The sequence below is a fragment of the Phaenicophaeus curvirostris genome, chromosome 1 (assembly GCF_032191515.1).
Source record: "Phaenicophaeus curvirostris isolate KB17595 chromosome 1, BPBGC_Pcur_1.0, whole genome shotgun sequence".
NCBI classification, from domain to species: Eukaryota; Metazoa; Chordata; class Aves; order Cuculiformes; family Cuculidae; genus Phaenicophaeus; species Phaenicophaeus curvirostris.
The window spans coordinates 82,423,957-82,445,123 of record NC_091392.1 but is presented as its reverse complement, the minus strand read 5'-3'; the positions used below and the strand labels follow the sequence as shown (position 1 = coordinate 82,445,123).

General features: G+C 43.7%; 1 protein-coding gene across 5 annotated transcripts in view; it reads left to right on the top strand.

Moving 5' to 3' along the window:
- PRR5 (proline rich 5) overlaps positions 1 to 20,965 on the top strand; it is a 90,388-nt gene extending 69,423 nt beyond the window's left edge. For all 5 annotated transcript variants that reach the window (XM_069864688.1, XM_069864661.1, XM_069864678.1 and 2 more), the window contains 2 exons: positions 16,594 to 16,732; positions 19,577 to 20,965. In XM_069864688.1, coding sequence (XP_069720789.1) covers positions 16,594 to 16,732; positions 19,577 to 20,127 — 690 coding nt within the window. In that variant the 3' untranslated portion in view covers positions 20,128 to 20,965. The remainder of the gene's footprint in view (positions 1 to 16,593; positions 16,733 to 19,576) is intronic.
- Positions 20,966 to 21,167: the final 202 nt, after the last annotated feature.

Genomic DNA, 21,167 nt, shown 5'->3' with positions numbered 1-21,167 from the left:
ATTTTTTTTGAAAGCAATTCTGGCAGCTGTATTCTTTCCATCAGGAGTTATTTCTCTTGGGGTTTTGGTGTTTGCCTGTTTCTCCATCTATAGTATAGAATTTTATTATTATAGGAAGGCGTGTTTCCATTTAAGCCAACAGAGTGATTGAAACAAATTATATAAAAAGTCCTAGCCTTCTCCTTCCCAGAAGATGCACAGAGGACGGAAAAAGTTGTGAAAGATACGAAACTGCACACTGCAATGCCACCTGAGCCCCATCCCCATGCCTTTCCCTTCCTGCACTGTAATTGCTAGTACCAGAGCCAGCAGCCCAATGAGACAGTATGAACCAGGCTGGTGCAGAGGGTAATGGCTTTGTTGTGTATTTCTTCCAAAAATAACAAGGCTATATGTTGCAGTCTGCAAAAGGTAGTGGCCAGGGTTAATTGTCTTCTATCAGTAATTTCACAGTCTTGCCCTTAGCACTGCTGGAGCTGCTGAAGAAGCAACTATGTGGCACAGTGACATGCAACATGTACTGTGAAATTCACTAACTTGCCACTGCCCAATTATTACCGGCAATCAAAATGTAAACAGTTAATCATGTGACAGAGGAGGGCTCAGGTTACATTATTCAATTTAAATGGTTATCTCTTGGTATCCTGTGGTGGTTTCCAGTTTGCAACTGGGTGTTTGCAGCAAAATTTCTGCAGCAGAAGGTGGCAACGATGTGACAGGCTGTGCCTGTGGGCAGGTGTGCCAAGCATCCCTGGTACCTTATGGCCTCGCTGCCCTTGGCAGCATGGTTTTTCTGAGAAGCAAATCCATCAGAAAAAAAACCATAGAATCATAGAATGGTTTGAGTGGGAAGAGATCTTAAAGATATTCTAATTCCTCCCCCCACCCCCAGCCATGGGCAGGGACACCTCTCACCAGACCAGGCTGCTCAAGGACCCATGCAACCTGGCCTTGAACTATTCCAGGGATAGGGCATCTACAGCTTCCCTGGGCAACCTGTGGCAGTACCTCGCCGTCCTCATCATGAAGAATTTCCTCCTAATGTCTAATCTAAATCTTCCCATCTCCAATTTATAGCTATTCCCCCTAGTCCTATCACTACAGGTCTTTGTAAAAAGTCCCTCCCCTGCTTTGTTGTAGACCCCCTTCAGCTACCGGAAGGCCATTATAAGGTCTCCTTGGAGTCTTCTTTTTTCCAGGATGAACAACCCCAACTCTCAGCATGTCCACCTACGGGAGGTACTCCAGCCCTGATTATCTTTGTAGCCCTTCTCTTGACCCATTCCAACAGCCCCATATCTTTTTTACGTTGAGGATTCCAGAGCTGGACAGAATACTCCAGATGAGATCTCACACGTGCGGAACGGGGCAGAATCACCTCCCTTGACCTGCTGGCCATGCCTGTTTTGATGCAGCCCAGGAAACAGTTGGCCTTCTGGGCTGCAAGCATGCATTGCCAGCTCATGTCAAGCTTCTCATTGCTCAGCACCCCTAAGTCCTTCTCCACAGGCCTGGTCTCAATCACATTATCCCCCATCCTGTATTGAAACTATGGATTCCCCCAACACAAGTGTAGGTCCTTGCACATGGCCTTATTTGAACCTCACGAGGTTCACACAGGCCCACTTCTCTAGCTTGTCCAGGTCCCTCTGGATGACATTCTATCCTTCTGGTGTGGCAACTGCACTACTCAGCTTGGTGTCATCTGCAAACCTGCTGGGGTTGCACTCAATCTCACAGTCTGTATCACTAGTGAAGATATCAAACAGTACTCATCCCAGTACAGACCCCTGAGGGACACCACTTGTCACAGATCTCCATCTGGACATTGAGCCGTTGACCACTACTCTCTGAATATGATCTTCAAACCAATTTCTTATCCAGTGTACCATCCACCCATCAAATCCATATTTAGAGAGAAGGATGTTGTGGGGGACCATGTCAAAGGTTTTACAGAAGTCCAGATAGATTACATCCATTGGTTTTCCCATGTCCATTGATATAGTTACCACCCCATCATAGAAAGCCACTAGGTTGGTCAGACAGGGCTTGCCCTTGGTGAAGCCATGCTTACTGCCACTAATCACCTTGCCGTCCTCCGTGTGCTTTAGCATGGCTTCTAGGAGGATCTGTTCCATGATATTTTCAGGCACAGAAGTGAAGCTGATGGGTTGTAGTTCCCAGGGCAATCTCTTCTATGTTTTTTAAAAATGGGCACAATATTACCCTCTTTCCCCTGAGCCCCAAGAGGATGGGACAAGCTAGAAGCATGGGGTATTTTGCAAAATACAGCTGTTGTGTTTAGTGGCTCACATAAAACCAAATACATTTATTCTTCTTTAGCAGCTAAGTACTGTCAGTTGCTTCTATTAGTGACTGCCATGTATCTCCAAACCTCCTTTCTTGCTAGTGTGGATATAGAAAGAGCCAAGCCTTCATGTACTAGACACTGTATAAACACAATGGAAACATGGTGTCTGCGTTAAAGATCACACAGGCTGATGCAAGAGTTGGTAGATGTATCTGGACAGAGAAATGGGGAACAGAAGGAAACAAACAGAAGGTGACAAACACACTGGAATTTATTTTTATGACAAATAATACATTTTTTGACTTAATGGTCCAGATGTCCACTAGAGACTAAGGACAATGTGGTCCTTCTTGTCCTCTGGTTGTAGGTTGCCTGTTGAGCTCCAAGAAAAAAAATACATCCATCATTCCTCATGCTTCACTGATGAGCCTGTTTTGTGGTTTCCTTGTTTAGTGGAAGAGAGCAAAATCTTGGAAGAAGCAGTGAGGTATTTCCATGTTTCTCAAAATGTCTGAATCGTATGAGGACAGATATTTAGGCAGTATGAAGCTAATGCAGCACTGCTAGAGCCCCTGTATAACGGAGGGGGAACTAGGTAGTACTTTGGTCTGTAATGTTCTAGCATACAGTTATATGTGTAGCAAAGTTGTTAATGTTTAAAACAGGCAGCTATGTGATATTATGTGAATTAAATCAAAGTATAAGCCAGCTTTGAGGGGGAAAAAAAAAAAGATACTTTTTCCCAGTATTGGGGTCATGTCTGCCAGAGGTAGGTCAGAGTGTCTGTTGGTTTCAGCTACTCAGGTTTCCATTATGTGTGGATCTACCACAGTTACTGCAAGAATTGCTAAATGCTGCTGAATTTTGCTGGGGTGTGGCATTGCCAGTGTGTATGTCCCTGATGAGTGATAGAAATGATGGAGAGTGGAAGCTCAGCCCTTTAGAGCCACTCCTGTGATCACATCCCTAATCTGTGTACTGTTTGCATTTGGGAAGTGCACTGCTCAGTGCTCTCTGGCTGTAAACTCAGATTTTGTATGCTTGTATTTCTTTGCTTCCTGTTATCCTCTACATATTGGGTTGCTGAGAGGAGGTTTTGGTCTAAATCCAGTCAGTTACTTTCCAAGTATTTTGAATTGGAAAAAACTTCTTTTTAAAAAATGGTTTGTTCTGTGGGAATGTGTTGCTTTCAACAAAGCTTTTGCTATGAGGGCCCCCATAGGCTCTGGCTGTTGTGCATGTGGACTCCAAAACTTCCGTGTTCTGGATTTGATGGAAGCTTGACCTCCTTGTGCAAGTGAATAACCAGAAAGCACACAGTCAGGAGTGTACTACTCAGTCCCCAGTTGTCCCAGTGTGCTGCTCCCTTCCCATTCAAGCATCAGGCTGAGGGCAAGCAGCTGTCCTGAGTGCCTGGTTGCCCGAGAAGACAGCTGCCCATGGTGGTGTCTGAACCATGCACCTTCTTAATCCACGGTACAGAGTTGATCTAGAGGTGATCTGCTGCTTTCTGGCTCATAGGGATGAGTAAAAACTGTGTCACTACCAGAAATAGCAAAAGAAAAAAAATTAAAACCCGGAAGGCAGAGCTGACACATCTGCTTTGTCTGTTCAAGAGTGTTTCAGAAAAGAAAATTCATGGAGTAGATTCAGTCAGCTGCAAAGAATGAAGCAGCATGAAGGGTGCTGAGGGATGAATGTTCATTAATGATTTAAAAGGGGAGCATGGCTGTGGAAGGCAGTATCAGAAATCCTCACAAGTAGGTAACAGCAGTCAAGTTAATGTTTGCAGCTCTTCAAAAGTGTTTCTTGGATGTCTCTTCAAAAGAGCCTGGATGCACTGAAGGAGGGCTTTGCCATCCTTTTTTCTATTTGAGTACCCACCTAAAAATAAATGCAGTATGAATTTTCTTGTAATAAATGAGAAAACACTCAGAGCCAAGACTAGGTAAAAGACTTGAATGCTTACTGTTAAGTCATTAGTTTTCCAGCAAGATTAGATGAGCTTAATGTGTATAGATCAGCAAGAACTTCAGGAGGGACCCTAAAAAGAAATAAGATGCTTTATTCTCTTGGATGTTAAACATCATGTCTAATTATTTAGTAACTCACAGGGTGATATCTTGAAGGGGCTGTACATGGACTTCTCTGCACGTATGTGTTTGTCTGTGAGTGTAATGTGGGAGTACCAAAGCATTTGTAAATGCAGATAAACTAACTCCAGCTCAAATTTATTCCATAACCAGCTCTTCAGAGACAGTTACCTCTGCATAGATTCATTTGTTGGGTTGTTTCAAAGTCACATTAGTTTATTTGACTGAGATGATTGCAGCTCTCGTCTGTGCCCAGGGGAGACACTTAGCTGGGAATCAGACAACCTGTGGCCCTGAAACTATGAAAGGCAGAAATGCATATCATTATTTTTGGTTGATCTTTATTAGCAGACTGGCAGTTCAGATTCTGTGGGATCCTAAGCACTGTATTTAAAGCCTCAGAGTAACTTCTCTTACTTCTAATAATTTCATATATTTTATTTGTCTTCAGTCTTCGTCTTCTGCTTTGACTTTAGCAGTTTCGTGTAAAATGTTTAGTAACAGTTTAAAGAAAAATAATACATTGGATTTCTGTGGATCAGTGGAAGACTAGCCTGTTCTTAGAGTCTGATCCTTTCTGGAAAGAAAAATCCTATTGCTGTCTTTCTGCAGCTGAGCCATTTGAAAAACTCTCACCAGCTGAACACAAACCATGTCTGGGTGTTTTGATTTCTTTATCTTTTGTCTGTGTCTCAGTGCCACCAATGATAGGAAGAGAGAAACAGAGTAGCTTCTCACTCTGACATTGACATAACTTGGCACTTGCTGGCGATGAAAGCTAATGTGATAAGATCTTTATTTCTGAGGCAGTCACAGGGAACTGAAATGCTGACTTCTGTCAATATGGCTATGAGAAAAGCAAGAGACAGAGATGAGACAAGTTATGATTTAACCCTTCAAATATTCTAGGCTTTACCCATACGCCAGTGGCTTAGGATAAAATGAAGAGAGGAAAAAATAATCTGAGACAACACTGCCGAGGGCAACCATGAACTGTGCAGCTGCATCTGTCCGACATGTGCAAAAATGGATACCAGCGCCTATGAACGGATATGTAATGCATAGGGCATGGCCTCCCACAGTTGTAAACCAGTATAAAATTGCTAAGCTATCAAGGGTTATTCTGACTGAAATCAATTGCGAATTTGATGTACAAGTCCTGTTTTTCACATATCCCTTTCACCATGAGATATAGCCATTTGCAAACACACATAGCATAGTCTTAGAGACTTACTGAAAAAGAGTCCATTATGAATTCTTAGCCCTCTTCCACCAGGCTGAGATTAGCCTTCCAAGAGGGGAAACTGCTTTCTTCCAGCTTGTTCTAGTCTGCAAAGGTATGGCCACTGTTTTCCCCCAGCCCAGGCATATTTTTGCATTCTTCCTTTGAGCTGCTGCAGAAGACCCTCCACAGGGAAGAGGGCACACACAGTTTAAGTCAATCATGTTCAGCTTAGTCAACACATGCTTGGACAAAGCAAAATTTAGTCCCTGCTTGAAGCAGCTTTGATCCTTTTTTGAGTCTTCCTAAAGGCTAAAAAATGCCTGAGTTGTCTGCTTGGGATGAAAGTGGCATGAATCATCAGGGAAACCCAGGAGGAATTACTTGATATTTTCTATCCTTTCAAACACAGACAAGTGGGCTAGAAACAGGAGGATTAAACTCCCAGTCCTTGACCCCTTTCTTCATCCAGTTAGTTTGAGGCAGGGCACTTCTTTTTTCCCAGATGTCTCTTCAGAATGTATCAACTGATCTTGTAGCCCATCTCAATAAGGTCTCAGAATTTACTTAATGTTTTTATGGGACTCGGAGCTCTTGAACGGAGAGTCCTTCAGAAATGCAGAGCCCCATTGAAGCCAGAAGAAGAACATGGGCCAGAAATGTGCCTTTGCTCCAGAGAAGGCTAATGGTATCCTGGGCTACATTAGACAATGTATTGTCAGCAAGTTGAGATAGGTCATATTTCCCCTCTGCTCAGCACTCATAAGGCCGCAGCTGGGTACTGTGTCCAGTTCTGGGCTCCTCAGTACAGGAGAGACATGGACTTACTGGAGAGAGTCCAACAAAGGACCATGAAAATGATACAGAGACAGGAGCATCTTTATTATGAGGAAAGGCTGAGAGAGCTGGAACTGCTCAGCCTGGAGGCTCATGGGAGATCTTATCAGTTGTGATAAATACCTGAAGGGGGAATGTAAAGAAGACAAAACCAATCTCTTCTCAGTAGACCAGAAGCAATTGGCACAAACTGAAACACAAAAGGCTGTATCTGAACATTAGAAAACACTTGTCTTACTGTGAGGGTGACTGAGCACTGGCACAGATTGTCCAGAGGGGTGGTGGAGTCTCCCTCCTTGAGGACATTCAAAAGCCATCTTGACAGAGCCATGGACAACTGACTCTCTGGCTCTGCTTGAGCAGTGGGTTTGGACCAGATGACAGCAGAGGTCCCTTCCAATCTTAGGCGTTCTGTGATTCTGTGAATATCAGGATTTCATCAATATAAGTGGAAAAATTTGTCACTCTCTCTGTGTCTTATTTGTTTTCATCCTGTTTCCACCCTTGCTGGCTTGAGCTGGAGCACCAGCTGATGTCAGTCAGCACAATTCCACTTAATTGCAACTAACATTGAGTATTAAGCCGAATAATTGTTGCCAACAATTCGGTCCTTCTCTGTTGGACAGCAGAAAGGTTCAGCGTTGCACTCACTCACATTCTAAATAGGAAAGCTGCAACTGCACAAAAAAAATTACTTCGCGAAAGGACCAAAGAAACCCATCCCCTCCCCTGTTCAAGGACTTAGTAGTTAGGTTGGTTCTTTATTTCTGGAAATTAGCTGTTCTATCAGTTATTGACCACCTTCATTTGTTGGATAAATTATTCCTAGCACAGATTGCTTATGCTTAAGGGCCACTCAAAGTCCCATGCAGCAAGTTTTTACATTGCTATTTGCCAGAAGCACCAACGTATTCTACAATAAAGCCCCCACTGAGCATTCTCTATTTCCATTTTTTTTTTTTTTTGGCCTATGCACTTCTCCTGTTGTCACTGTTAGCAGGAAAATGTTTAATTTAGTTAAATTCTGGTCTGACACTGCTAAGCTGATTCTGTGCAGTGTGTTACCCTTAGTGTCCAGATTGCAAAGGCTAAGAATCCTTTATCACATCTGATACTTCCCTGAGCTTACTCATGAGTTTGCATTTATTGATGTGTGAATGGAGGCCAGATGCTGTTCTACAAATGTAATTCCATTTATATACTTGAGGATTTGCTCTGCAAGGCTGACTCCCAGGGAACAAAGTGGGCAGCTGGGAGTGAGGAAGCCCAATATCTCCACCTACTTGGGCTTCCTGATTTTGTGATGGAGGCCAGGGAGTTCCTGCAGGGAGTATAAGAGCGAGGTCCTGGAGATTTTCAGTAGTGTTGTACATATCAGCTGAAGATGGAGTAAATGTGATCAGGAGACTCCCGTGATGATGCTCCGCAGCAACTCTGAACAGCAGTGCACAGGAGGACAGCTTCAGCTGGTTGGGCAGCAACTGCTGCCACTGTGTTCTCCTCCAAAGTATGTGTCTGGATGGACTTCATCAATGAAAGTGCCACAGTGCTGTAGGAAAAAAGAAAAATTCTACATTCTCAGGGACCGCTCTTGAAGCCTCTTCTAAGCCAAGTAAACCATAACGTAGCTTTGCTGCCATCAGTGTGTGTGTGAGCATTGCAAGATGAGTAAAAATTAGATGATTTGCTATTGGATGATATTAAGTATGTGCATATGTCTGTTCAAAGGAGAATGGAAGGGTGCAGACCTCAATCCAGAATGTGACTTATAGCATAATTGGGAGCACATATTTTGCCACAGGTTGTGCACATGGCAAGGACGGGTGGCCCATTTGTCCTTAATTAATCCTCACAATGATTTCATGCCGGCCTGGAGAGTGGGTTGCCCTGTGTTGCTCAAATTTTAGAAGACTAGGTATCATGCAATGAAAGGTGTTATATGTGCCAAAGTGGGATAAAAAGTAGTCATGGCCTGTAAGGGCACTGTTTTCCAAATCTCATGCAAGCAAGGTGCTACTATCTCTTTGAATAAAATAAGAAGCAGATCTTGCCATTTATGCGGTCACCAGGGCATGCACTGCAGTCTGCACACCCTTATGAATTCTCCACTAGCAGTGTCAGCTGAGTAATGCCTGTTTTCACTATAGATATTATTCTGTGTCTGCCTTGTAGTATGTCTTGTGACTTTTAATTTCACCTTTCCCTGGGAGTAGCTGGGCAACTCTTATTATCCAGTATTTGTCAGAGTATCGTTGCTGCACGCGTGTTTCTTTCAGTCATATTGATCTGACCTGTTGCCAGTTAAAGAAATAAATGTGTTCTTAATGCATTTTTCTTTCCTCCAAGGAATGTGCTGCTTTTAAGCAGAAAATAGTTACATTTCATTGCTGTTTACCTGTGTGGCTAACGCAGGACACTATGAGGCCAGGACTTCATCTTGTGTTTGAGCCTGACCCTGTAAACACTTCTGGCAGTGTGTTTCTTTTCACATAGAACTAGTTCAGGACTGCTTCAGCAGGTGGTAGGTCACAGTTTTTTGTTGGTTGAACAGGGTGGAGGCTAGCTATTAAGGATGCCCCGGCTGACCCAGGTTGAGGATGTACCAGTAGATTTGAGGTTCAGGAGGTGTTACTTGCCCATGAACTGAGCCATACGTGGTATCTTTCTGTCCCATGGGGAGAAGACTTGTCTCTTCTAGGCCATCAAGTCACTGAGAGTAATGATTGCTGGAATGACTTCCTTAAATAATCCAGAAGTCTAGCTTTTGCTCCAGGATCTATCTCACAGCTGTTCCTGCTTGGTGTCCTCTGTGGCAGAGCTGTTCCTGCATCAAGCACCAAGATCTGTTATGCCTTCCTCGGTGCTGTGTCCACTCCTGGCAGGGTGCTGGGCTTGGGTCCAGAAGACCTGCTTGCTTTGCCCACCCTGACCTGGGGGAAGACAGGTTTTATTTATGTTCTATTTTATTCTATTACATTTTCTTTTTAATTCAAAAGTTATCCAGCAGTTTGTGAGTTGAAATAGAAGGCAGTCTTCTGCACCAGTACTTACTCATGTAAACATGCTGATCAGCTGAAGCATTAAAGCTAAGGTTGAATGGCTACCTCATTTAATCGATGACCAGTGTATACTCCAGCACATCTACAGTTGCAGGCGGGCATGAAGTAGTTCCCACATTATGTCCGATTGTCAGGGTATGCTTAGACACTGGGCATATCTTTTAATGTATAATTTTCTAGGTAAATGGTTGTATAATATTCTGTGCTACAGGGGGAAGTGAAAAGCAGCTGAGTGATACCACCATTTCTAGGTGTCACTGGTGGTGAATGCTGTTAGTCAGAAGGGGAAACCATAGAGGACCTATGACCTTGTGTAAGTACTCAGAAAAACGCTAAGTTACTGCTGGGCAGTTAAAAGTAGTTTGGTTTTTAATAGTGCCTTATGATTATTTTTAGACACAGATGAGTGAGAAGTTACCTCAAGTGATTTCAGTTTTCCAGCCAGAACTGAAACAACCTGCGGTAAATATAAATACAGGGAGTCTCGTACAGAAGAGGAGCTCAGTAGATGGCAGGGGGCTTGCCCAGGGCCTGGAAGAGGAGCTCAGGGTGGTTGTGTGGTATTAGGAAACAGCAGATGTCAAGGGGATGAAGCAAAAGGTTAAAACAAAAGGAGTCAGGCATGAGAGAGTGATGGCCACGTGGAGATCCAGTCAAGATACCAAAGTGAAATAACACGAGCCAAGCATCAACAATGCTTTCCTACAGGAAAGCTGGGAAGGAGCTCTTTACTGTGGAGTGCAGTGATAGGATGGGTGTAACCATTTTAAGCTGAAAGATGGGGGATTTAAATGAGATATTAGGAAGAAATTTTTCACAATGAGGGTGGTGTGGCATTGGAAAAGGTTGGCTAGAGAAGTTGTGGATGCCCCATCCTTGGAGGTGTTCAAGACCAGGTTGGATGGGACTTTGAGCAGCCTGGTCTGGTGGAAGGTGTCCTTGCCTATGGTGGGGGGGTTGGAACTGGGTGGTCTTTATGGTCCCTTCCAACTCAAATCATTCTGTGATTTTGTGATTTTTAGGATAAGTAATTTTTCAGTCAATTTAACCCACCAATTCCCAAGATTTCCATGCAGTTGGATGAAATAGCGAATATACCATCCTGCTGGTGGCCGCTCTGCCCATCCTGAGTACTTGAGAATAAAATTTCATCTTTGTTTTACTTAATGTTGTGCTAGCAAGCACTTGCAAGCGAGCTGTAATTCACAGAGCGATGGGGCAGAAAATGATGCAGCCTGCTCCGTGGCCCAGGAGCAGTCTCTGCTTCTAGGTCTATATTTTATTGCTGGTCTCCCTACGCAGGCTATTAACAGTAGGGATTTGCCACCAGTATTTGCTGCTGAAAAACTGAGGCTTTGCCACCTCTTCGCTCCCTAATACAAGTAAAAAGGAGATATGCAGCTTCGCATCCAGTTTTTGTGGTGAGAATCAAGAGACATAAACAGCAAATGATACACAAACACTTTTTCCTTTCTGCCACATGCCAGGGCTTCAGAAGCCATGTCTTTTCCATAAGACGTCCTACATCTGCTCACAGGAACACAGGATGCCTCTGTGCCCTAATTTAGCCGGACTGCCTAAGAAGACATACTGGACCATCAGCAGCCTAAATAGTTTTTCATAGCCATGACCATCTCTGGGGATTGCTTCATGTCTGTTTTCTGTACAAGCGCCTGAGGAAGTGAAGTAGCCAACACCTGGTGAAGAGTGGCAGAAGGCAGATGATTAATTTCTAGGCTCTCTGTAACTCAGAGTCTGAACATCTTCCCAATGGGCTGGGCTTGATGCAAACAGGCTTATGGTCATTTCAGAGCAATTGTTTGAAAGCACTGGTACTATCTGGCTATATTTTCAAGTTGGAGGTTTTTTAACCAAAAAATAAAGGATTTCAGTTATCGTGATGAATGAAGTGGTGGAGCTGGAGCCTCGGGGAGCCAACAACCACCTAGTTGCGCAGAGGCAAAAGCTGCAAGCCGTCTTGCATCATAGACAGAGTTGGATCTCAAGCAGCTGGGTCTCTAGTCAAATCTAGCTGCTTGCATGCCACTGTCACTCTCCACTGCCTATGAAAAGAAGAGCAGGGTATTAAAAACGAATCAAGTCCTTTAATGCCTGCCTAGAGTGGGATCCATTTCAGGAGCACTTTGAGGCTAAAGAAGTCCTATATATTGAAAAAGTAGGCTGTGGCCTTGTGGAGAGTTACTAAACCCCCTGCTATCTTTCTGAACGTATCTGTTTATTAGCAGTGCCAAAAGACAAACTTACTCTTTCCCCTGTGCTTTCAGATAAAGTCACTGTGTTCTTCAAAAGCTCAGTAGTAGTTTGTGGTTAATTTACTAAATTAACAGGGATGGAAGCCTGAGCAGTTTAGTGTATCTTTTCTCTCTGGAATCACTTATGGTTTTGACTCACCAGGGTTGTTCCCAAACACAAGGAATGGTTTGTGCAGTGACAGGGGATTATGCACGTGCCTGGTGCTGCGGTTCAGCAGACAGGGCAGTAACTTCATAAAGTAGGTACCTCAATAATCCGCAGTCTTTAGGGTATATGGCCCTTGTGGGAGTGCTTATGGCCAGAGCCATAACCAGACCCGACCCTGGCTGCCCTTCAGCTGCACCAAGGGCAGCACCAGCTATGCCTGGGATTCTCTAAGGAAGTGAAATCAGAAGAATTGCAGAATGCAGTTCACTTTCAAAGAATGGAGTTGTGGGGCACCCTTGCCCCGGTTACTGCCTTTGGTGCATATCAGCTAACCTGTTGTGGGCTGACGTATGACCCTGCAGCTACCTCCTTCCTGGGCCATGATCTTAAAGGTCATGGAAAGGAACTGGGGCTGCCTTATACCCTGTGACCCAACCTTTGACAACCTACATCCTGGACCCTTGGGTCAGTACACTTCCCTGCCTTGTCATGTTGACACAGCTGCAGCAAGGACCAGCTGGCTCTGGATAAGGGGACATTTGGTTTCATGAGTGACATGCAGTGACTGCAGTAGGGTGGCGCCCTGCCCCTCGGTGGAGGCTGCAGCCAGGCAGAGGTGGTCCCAGCTTTTGCTCTGAGCCTGCAGGTGCTCCTCTGGGCCACTTGGGCTGAAATAATCTGTAAATAAGTGATGATGGTGTTCAGATCATATGGAAAGTTGGGGTTTGGAAAGCTGAATATTGGGATGTACTTGGTTAAATAGAGGCCTAGAGGATGTTTGTCACTGAATAACACAGCAGAAAAAGCATGAAAAGCACACTATTACAAGATCAGGACACAGTCTGCAGCCTGGTACACTCCTCCTCTCACAGAAACTCCACATCAAGAAAATGGTTTAAAGGTACTGCAGCACTGGGTGCCTGCAGGAAGGCCTGGAACAATGACTAACATAGGAAAGATGTTGCAGGTGGGTACAGCACATTGGTCCCAAAGTGCAGAGGAGAACAGAAGTCACCACGGGTCTAGCAGAGGCCAGATGTTTTATGACTTTTCAGTATGTTTTGAAAAGCATCCTGTGAATGATTGCAGAACCGAGGAATAGGAATAATGGCAAGCTGTGTTAATACTGCTTGGGTTTACACTGTAAAGGTGGTATTTTGTGGCCTCTTCACTTCTACGGTAGGAACTAAAAGATGATGGAGTAAAAAGGGGAGTGGAGATTAGCACCACTGTTGGGAGAGCAGAAATGAAGGTTGAGGGCAAGTCCGAAGGACCTCATGCAAGTGTTTACGGAGTTGGGATTTTACAAAGAAGAGGCTGTTTCCTGAGAGCAGTGAGGCAATGGGCTTTACAGGGACATTAGCTGTGTGACGGCAATGATGGGGACAAGACAAATCCGTGCCCCAGCACAGCTACATGCTGGAGGGGTTTTGCAGCAGCTGGAGCTTTGGGGTTCAGTCTCCATCCTCTCTGCTCAATCCAAGAGCCTACCCCGATCTGAGGGAGCTGCTGGAAGACTTCTTGTATCCCTGCCAGAGCGGCAGTCAATGCAGAATACAACTCAGGCTTTTGAAGTGTTCATCAGGGAAGGAGTGTATAGCAGAACAGATAATTCACAACCAGGAGGGAAACAAAAAGAGCTTTTCTGCCATGTAAGGCCAACAGGAAATTAGATAGTGTTAAGAAAAGATGCCACTGAAGAAGAATACTCCTATCACTCGCAGAGTGTCACAGTTTGGCTAGTTGTTAAGTTATTTTGTGGGCAGCACAGTACTAGTGAATTACTAGGTTTCATTCTCCACAGTTGGTATTCAGCTACCCTCTTTCACAAGTATAAAAAATACTTAAATGGCAGAAAAGTAAATAAAGCCTTAGCACAAAGTCTTGGCATGAGCAGTGCAAAATATCACTGGCTTTTGCCATGAGTATTTTGTACCACGTTTAGAAGACCAGTTCCAGAGATAATTGGAGTGGGAGACTAGAGCTGATGGCATTTGCCAGTGAGTTATGAGTTTGATGCAACCATGAATATGCAGTAAGTTAGCAAGCGTGTTGCCCTTCTGAAAGCTGAAAAGATCTTGGTTAAATCACAAGGGTAAATCCTTTATCCCAAGAGGGTGAAATCTGAAGCAGATCCCAACACGATAAAAATTGAGACCCTTTCTCCTGTTATTTGAAATGTTTTCTCTGCAATGGGCCAACAATGACTTTGAAATAATATGTGCCCCTTCACTAAGTCTTCTCAATTATTCCTATGCTATTTTTGTCTAGTTTAGTTGGTTGAATATGTATGGGTTCTTTCTGCTATATTCTGTTTGCAAGCTTTCAGGTCCACTGCTTATGTTCTTGTGTTCATATTTCTATTTGTGGCTCTCGAGAAGTTTTACAGTACATAGCATATCCCCGCAGATTGTTATTTATTATTTAAAGACTGCTGAACTGTAGTCCAAATTCTATCCATTCTGTTGGCCATTATATATTTTCCATTCATGAACTTCTATCAAGTAACAGCAGACAGCTTTCAGGCAATGCAGCAGCAAAAAGACATTCACAAACACATTGCAGGCTGATAGTCACCCATAGACACTGGTTGGTGAATCATTCTGAGCAGTGAATACTTCCTGAACATCAGAATCCTTTCACATGCTGAGGGAAGTGTTGCAATTTTACTCATTTGATTTGCATATTGCTCTCTGGAGGCTTTCAGCCCAGCTTCTTTTTACAACAATTCAGGGACATACTAGGAAATCTGGAATTCTGCTAAATTCAGGCAAAGTTCTTGCTGAGTGTGACATTTAGGATCTTAATTCTGCAACAAGATGTGGCAAACATATGGCCAAACAGCAACACACTAAAATGGGAATTTTCTTTGGGTTGCAAGAGGAATCCTACGCATGAGTATACAGGGTTTTGCTCAGAGAGTTGCAGGAGTACCCACACTGCAGCTGTAAGCAGAGGGGAGACTACAGATCCACAGGGTTTTCCTGTCATCTCTGCAGCTTTATAAGCCCACTTGTGGGTGAAAGTGCAAAGTTAAGAGCTAAGGGCAAAAGATTTCACCTATGGGTGAATCTTACCATGGTAGTTATACTATAACTTTTGCCTGGATGATGGCAAGTGCCAGGGAAGGAGGTGAGTGAAGAGGAATTTACCTCTTCACTGTAAATAGTTCTTGTTGAAAATGTCTTGAAAAAAATATTTCTGAGTCTCAGTTTCAGCTTTTTTTTAACCCTGTTGGTGTTGCTTAGATGGCAGTGACACCCTGTGGTACCAGCCGCTGGTGCAGCACTCAGTGGTAGTTCGTTCAGAAAGTCGGTGTAATATTGTGATAACAAAAAGCCCAGGGATGTTTTTAATTCATCTTCACAGACCACATTCTCCATCCTTCCTGATTGCTTTTTCACTAAGCAGGATGAACCTTTCTGCTTTTGAATGTTCTGGAAGTAGCTACTGCCTCTTTCTGAGCATTTATGCAGTGCCAGCATGGGGAGTTCCTCTGGTTCAGCTCACATCTCTTGGCTTTGCAGTGAAGGAAATCCGCTGTGGAAACAAACCAGTATTGTATAACAGTGCACCTTTGCTGTATAACATAGTGAAAATGCTTGCTGCTTTTCTGCTCACCCAGGGCTCAGTGCTGGGTCCAGCCCTGTTCAATGTCTTTGTCATGACCTGGATGAAGGCACTGAGTGCACCCTTAGCAAGTTTGCCGATGACACTAAGCTGGGTGGAAGTGTCGATCTGCTGGAGGGTAGGGAGGCTCTGCAAAGGGATCTGAACAGGCTGGACCGCTGGGCTGAGTCCAATGGCATGAGGTTTAACAAGGCCAAATGCCGGGTCCTGCACTTGGGGCACAACAACCCTATGCAGTGCTACAGACTAGGAGAAGTCTGTCTAGAAAGCTGCCTGGAGGAGAGGGACCTGGGAGTGTTGGTTGACAGCCGACTGAACATGAGCCAGCAGTGTGCCCAGGTGGCCAAGAAGGACAATGGCATCTTGGCTTGTATCAGAAACGGCGTGACCAGCAGGTCCAGGGAGGTTATTCTCCCTCTGTACTCGGCACTGGTGAGACCGCTCCTTGAATCCTGTGTTCAGTTCTGGGCCCCTCACTGCAAGAAGGATGTTGAGGCTCTGGAGCGAGTCCAGAGAAGAGCAACAAAGCTGGTGAAGGGGCTGGAGAACAGGCCTTATGAAGAACGGCTGAGAGAGTTGGGGCTGTTTAGCCTGGAGAAGGGGAGGCTGAGGGGAGACATTATTGCTCTCTACAACTACTTGAAAGGAGGTTGTAGAGAGGAGGGAGCTGGCCTCATCTTCCAAGTGATGAGTGACAGGACAAGAGGAAATGGCCTCAAGCTCCACCAGGGGAGGTTTAGGCGGGACATTAGGAAAAAATTTTTCACAGAAAGGGTCATTGGGCACTGGCAGAGGCTGCCCAAGGAGGTGTTTAAGTCACCTTCCCTGGAGGTGTTTAGGGCATGGGTGGATGAGGTGCTGAGGGGCATGATTTAGTGTTTGATAGGAATGGTTGGACTCGATGATCCGGTGGGTCTCTTCCAACCTGGTTATTCTATGATTCTATGATTTACCCAATGAGCAAGGAAAGCTTGTGGTTTTAGTGGACAGCATTCATCTTGGATATTTTCTCTCTTTCAGGGTGTTCACGAATCAAAAGGTGTGACTGAGGATTATTTGAAACTGGAATCTCTGATCCAGAAAGTTGTTTCTCCTTACTTGGGCACGTATGGTCTGTATTCTAGTGATGGACCCTTCACACACTCTTCCTGTATCCTGGGTAAGAATAACAGAGCCTCTATTTGACACAGCACGGCAGGCTTCACCAAAACCTTGAGTGAGGGCCCACACGAGAGGAGACTGCCAGTACTAATGCAATGTAGTCAGGCTCCTTTTCTAAGACCAAATGCCATACTCTTTGCAATGTGCAAAGTCACAGTGCAACTTGACAGTGACAGAAAATGAAAACAGATTGTCATAATGAATCTGTGAATCTAGAGTGTGTTTAGCATTTCCATTCTACCTTTTAATGAGAGACTTTTAACACAAGGTGCTTTATTGACAGTAAAGGAAAGAAGCAAGAAGCCATTTCTAGAATGTTGAGCAGTGTCTGTTCGTTAGTGCAGAAAGATCATATAACACTGGTTAAAAGCAGGGAAGAAAGTAAGAATTTGTCTTAGAGAAGACTAAGTGATAAGCCTTCAAACATGTAAAAGCTTTCTGCAGAGTGGAAGGTAAAAAACTGTTCTCCATCTTACTGGAGGTAAGAAAAACAGAATGGACATGGTAAGAGAAATTCAGATTACACGGAAGGAAAATTCTTCACTGCTAGAGGCGTTATGTACATGTCACAGGCATAGTCATCCATAAGAGCAAGGTGGGTAAACATGGTCCTGCCTGGTGGCAGAGGCTGAATGAATGACCTTCTTGAATCCCTTTCAGCTTATTTTGTATGATTCTTTGAGCTCTAAAGCATTCAGTAACTTCTATGAAAGCAAGATTAGGCCAAGGTGAAAGCCTATTGAATAACCCACATAATAATCCATTCTGTAGAAAAAGCAAGGGGGTTACTACCAGCGTAAATAGGAGGGAGCTGGCCACTTCTCCCAAGTGACAAGTGACAGGACAAGAGGGAATGGCCTCAAGCTCCGGCAGGGGAGGTTCAGGTTGGACATCAGAAAAAAAATTTTCGTGGAAAGGGTCATTGGGTACTGTAACAACCTGCCAAGGGAGGTGGTTGTCTCACCATCCCTGGAGTTATTTAAAAGACAAGTGGATGAGGTGCTGATGGCCATGGTTTAGTGATGGATAGGAATGGGTGGACTCGATGATCCTGTGGGTCTTTTCCAACCTAGTGATTCTGAGATTCTGTGAAATCAAAAAGGAAGCATGTTAGTACCCAAATATTTTAATGTGAGTACTGTCATGGCCTGCTTGAACACAGAAATCAGGAGAAGATAAGTTCAGTTGTCTGTTTCCTATGCAGTAAATATAATGTGTTTCTTTGTCAGAAATGGTCAATAGGGCAGCTCGATTTCCCCTGAAGCTGAATGGAAAAATGGTTGTATTGTGGTAGGCTTTTAAGAAACTTTATCAGTTTTATGTGAATAAGAGGAGGCCGGTTATTTGTGGAAAATGGTTTGGGATTACTTCTTTGTCATTAAAAGGCCATAAACATTTAAATGGAGCCCCAGGTTGACATTTTCTGAATAGAAACTTTTGTATGTAAGGACAGAAAAAATGCACCCAGAGAGATTAAAACTCCAGTGAAGTGGGTTGTTAGAAAATAAGTGTTCTATTACATGACTGCAGAAGATGGGCAAGTTTTGGTAGGCCAGACACTTCCCCCTTGTTGCTCTTGCCAAGCCTTGGTGTGACCAAAAAGCCAAGAGTTCCTGTGCCAAGACAGTCCCAGGGAAACATTTCTGTTTGCTAGGTCAAACTCCTAATAAGGAAAAAGTCCAAAAGTGAACTTGGCTCAGTTGATTTCACTGCTGAGGGAGAAACAACTGCAAAGTACAATCTTACGTACAGAACTGGCTTTTTTATTAGTACAGCATGTGATTGGAATTTGTGTCCAGATAGACACATAGTTATACATAAGAATAATTTTAGAAGAGCCTGGCATTTGTAAAGGAAATTGTATGATTTAGAATGGAACATATACCAGCATCTTGATTAAAAGCGGACAGTTTATACGTAGTGGCTGTGGTTGACTTCTAGAATGTAACTAATTTCCCTTTTCCAGTCATGCCCTTTCCATGGGTATGGAGAAGTAGGAGTAGCAGGGAGAAAGCTGAGACCTATTAGTCACACCACATTTGGGTTTTAGCACCTTTGAGAAAGGAAGTCTGCTAGAGGTCTCATGATGATCATTTTGGTCTAGCTGCGGGAGAGCACACCAGCCCTAAACCACTTCTGATGGATTTCCATGCTGACTTGCTGCCACCTGCTGCTCATTGCTTGGAAAGAACCCACTTGGTCAGAGGCAGTGCTCATAAAAATCACTGCCAGATCGAGGGTTGATTTGTTCCCCCAAAAGTTTGCTGTGGGCACTGCTCTTTGGTTAACATTTCCAAATGCTTCTGGTGCTCTTTCCTGATGGTGGTCTCCAAATGAATATTTAAATCTAAGTTTTTCCAGAACTATTAGTGAGACTTCCTGTCTTAATCCTTGTGCCCCAAATTTAAAGAAATCTGATTTTACCAAAGTGGCTAGAAAAGTTAGATTTCAACTACCAGAAATTAGCGATGACCTTTATAGCCTGAAGAAGAACAGAATTCTACTTTAAGTTCTTGTCTAAAGGAAGTATTTGCAATTGTCTCCCAGGTCTACCAGAACATTGTTTTACTCCAGCTGCTGAAGATATATGAATATAAGAGAATCTCACCTATTATTAATAGAAATAGATTTGAGATCTTCAATATGCTGAAAAGATCTAGGAAATTTGAAGCCTATGGGTCTATAAAACCAGTATAAAGTATTCTTCTAGAAAATTTTCTGTCATTCAAGAAAAGTTTATGGATATTCATGCTTTGACTTTTCTTTTGAACAGCCATAACCATTAGTATCACAAAAACAGGAGTCTTTGTAGATATTACTCTGGATCTTTCTCTATTTACAGAGAAGCGGTTCTTCAGGCGTTCAAAATCCGGTGACATCCTCGCCAAGAACCCCGTGGTGCGATCAAAAAGCTACAACAATCCATTGCTGACACCAGTGGCCGAGTATGAAACCGAGGGCATGGCTGCCAATGGAACCGGCATCCGAAGGCACTCTGTTTCAGAAATGACCTCCTGCCTGGAGCTCCAGGGATACTCCAATCTCACCACCATCATGGACAACGGTTCCAAGAGCTCCATGACGACCACAAAAAGCTCCCTGTCTGGAGACCAGGAGAGGCCCAACACTGGCTCAGTGCAGTGCTCTAGCAAACTAAGCACAGTTGAACAACAGAAAGGACTGTTCCACTCGATGGATGACCCACATAGGTCTTTTGAGCTGGAGAGGGACCCTTCCTTGATTCCAGTTCCTTCTTCGAGCCCCGAGAACATTGTGGATGAGATTTTGGAGTCAATAGATTCTGATTCTGAAGGCATTTTTATTGATTTTGGCCGAGGCTGTTCCAGTTCATCAGCATACAATGTGGACGTGAACAGACAGAGCATCATGTGAAGGACATCAGGACACAAACCTTGGGTTTTAATATTCTGTATGAAAGTTACTAACGCATTGAGTCAGACTATGGCAAGCTATGTTTGTCTATACATAGGGCAGAACCTCTGTTGTAGGTCATCACAGCTGTACTGACATACACAAACAGGTTTACAGCAGGCAGGTATCTGCTGTCAGGTGGAAGAAACTCCAGCCACCTCTCCCCATACCTGTCACTCTGCAGTCTGGTTTCCTCTTGTCTTTATAGGGATTCACAAACTGACAAGTGTCTGGTAATATGCTATTAGTGCAGCTGGCAGTGTTTGTTCAGTAAAACTGCCTGACAAATAGCTGTGATCACTTTTAATTTTCTCAAGAGATTTCCTGTAGACGGCAGGTTGTTCTCTGAACTGTAACACCATAGCCAGAGTGAAAACATATCCTTTTTAAAACCTAAAACCAACAGAGGCTGTGGGCTTTCATACCACAGAATACAGTGATAAATAAGTCTCTTTTAATCTTTTTCTTTTACATCTTGTATGCACTCCTTTGCCCAATGGTGAGTTTAGAGTTCTTGAAGAAAGGCAAATAAACACAGATGTGATACCTGATGTCATGCAACGCCTAGTGTCTCATGTTCTGTTTCACAGCCAGTACCTTGTGTCTGTGAGAGAATTGTCTTGAAACTGGCTTTTAAGGCCGTGTTGATTTGTTCTAAATGTGGCGCTTCCAAGAAATTTGTGCACTGTCAACTCCTGGAGTATCCATTGTATGGAGAGATTCCAGCAGAATTCAACTTACTTGTTTCCTAAATAAACAAAAATATGGCCTCTTGGTGGAAATTCTCATTATATGTCTATATTCTTGAAGAAATACCAAAATGCATGTACTGTCAATTATGCATTGATATTTGGGAAGTGGAAACCTTGTGGCTCTTCTTATTGTGATCACTCCCAGCTCTTTGATTTTGCCTTGAGGTAACATGGTGTTGTAGGAGCGTTATCAGTGTTTTTACAGAGAATTGATGCACGTGATGCTAAGGTGAAATAGAAATGCGGATG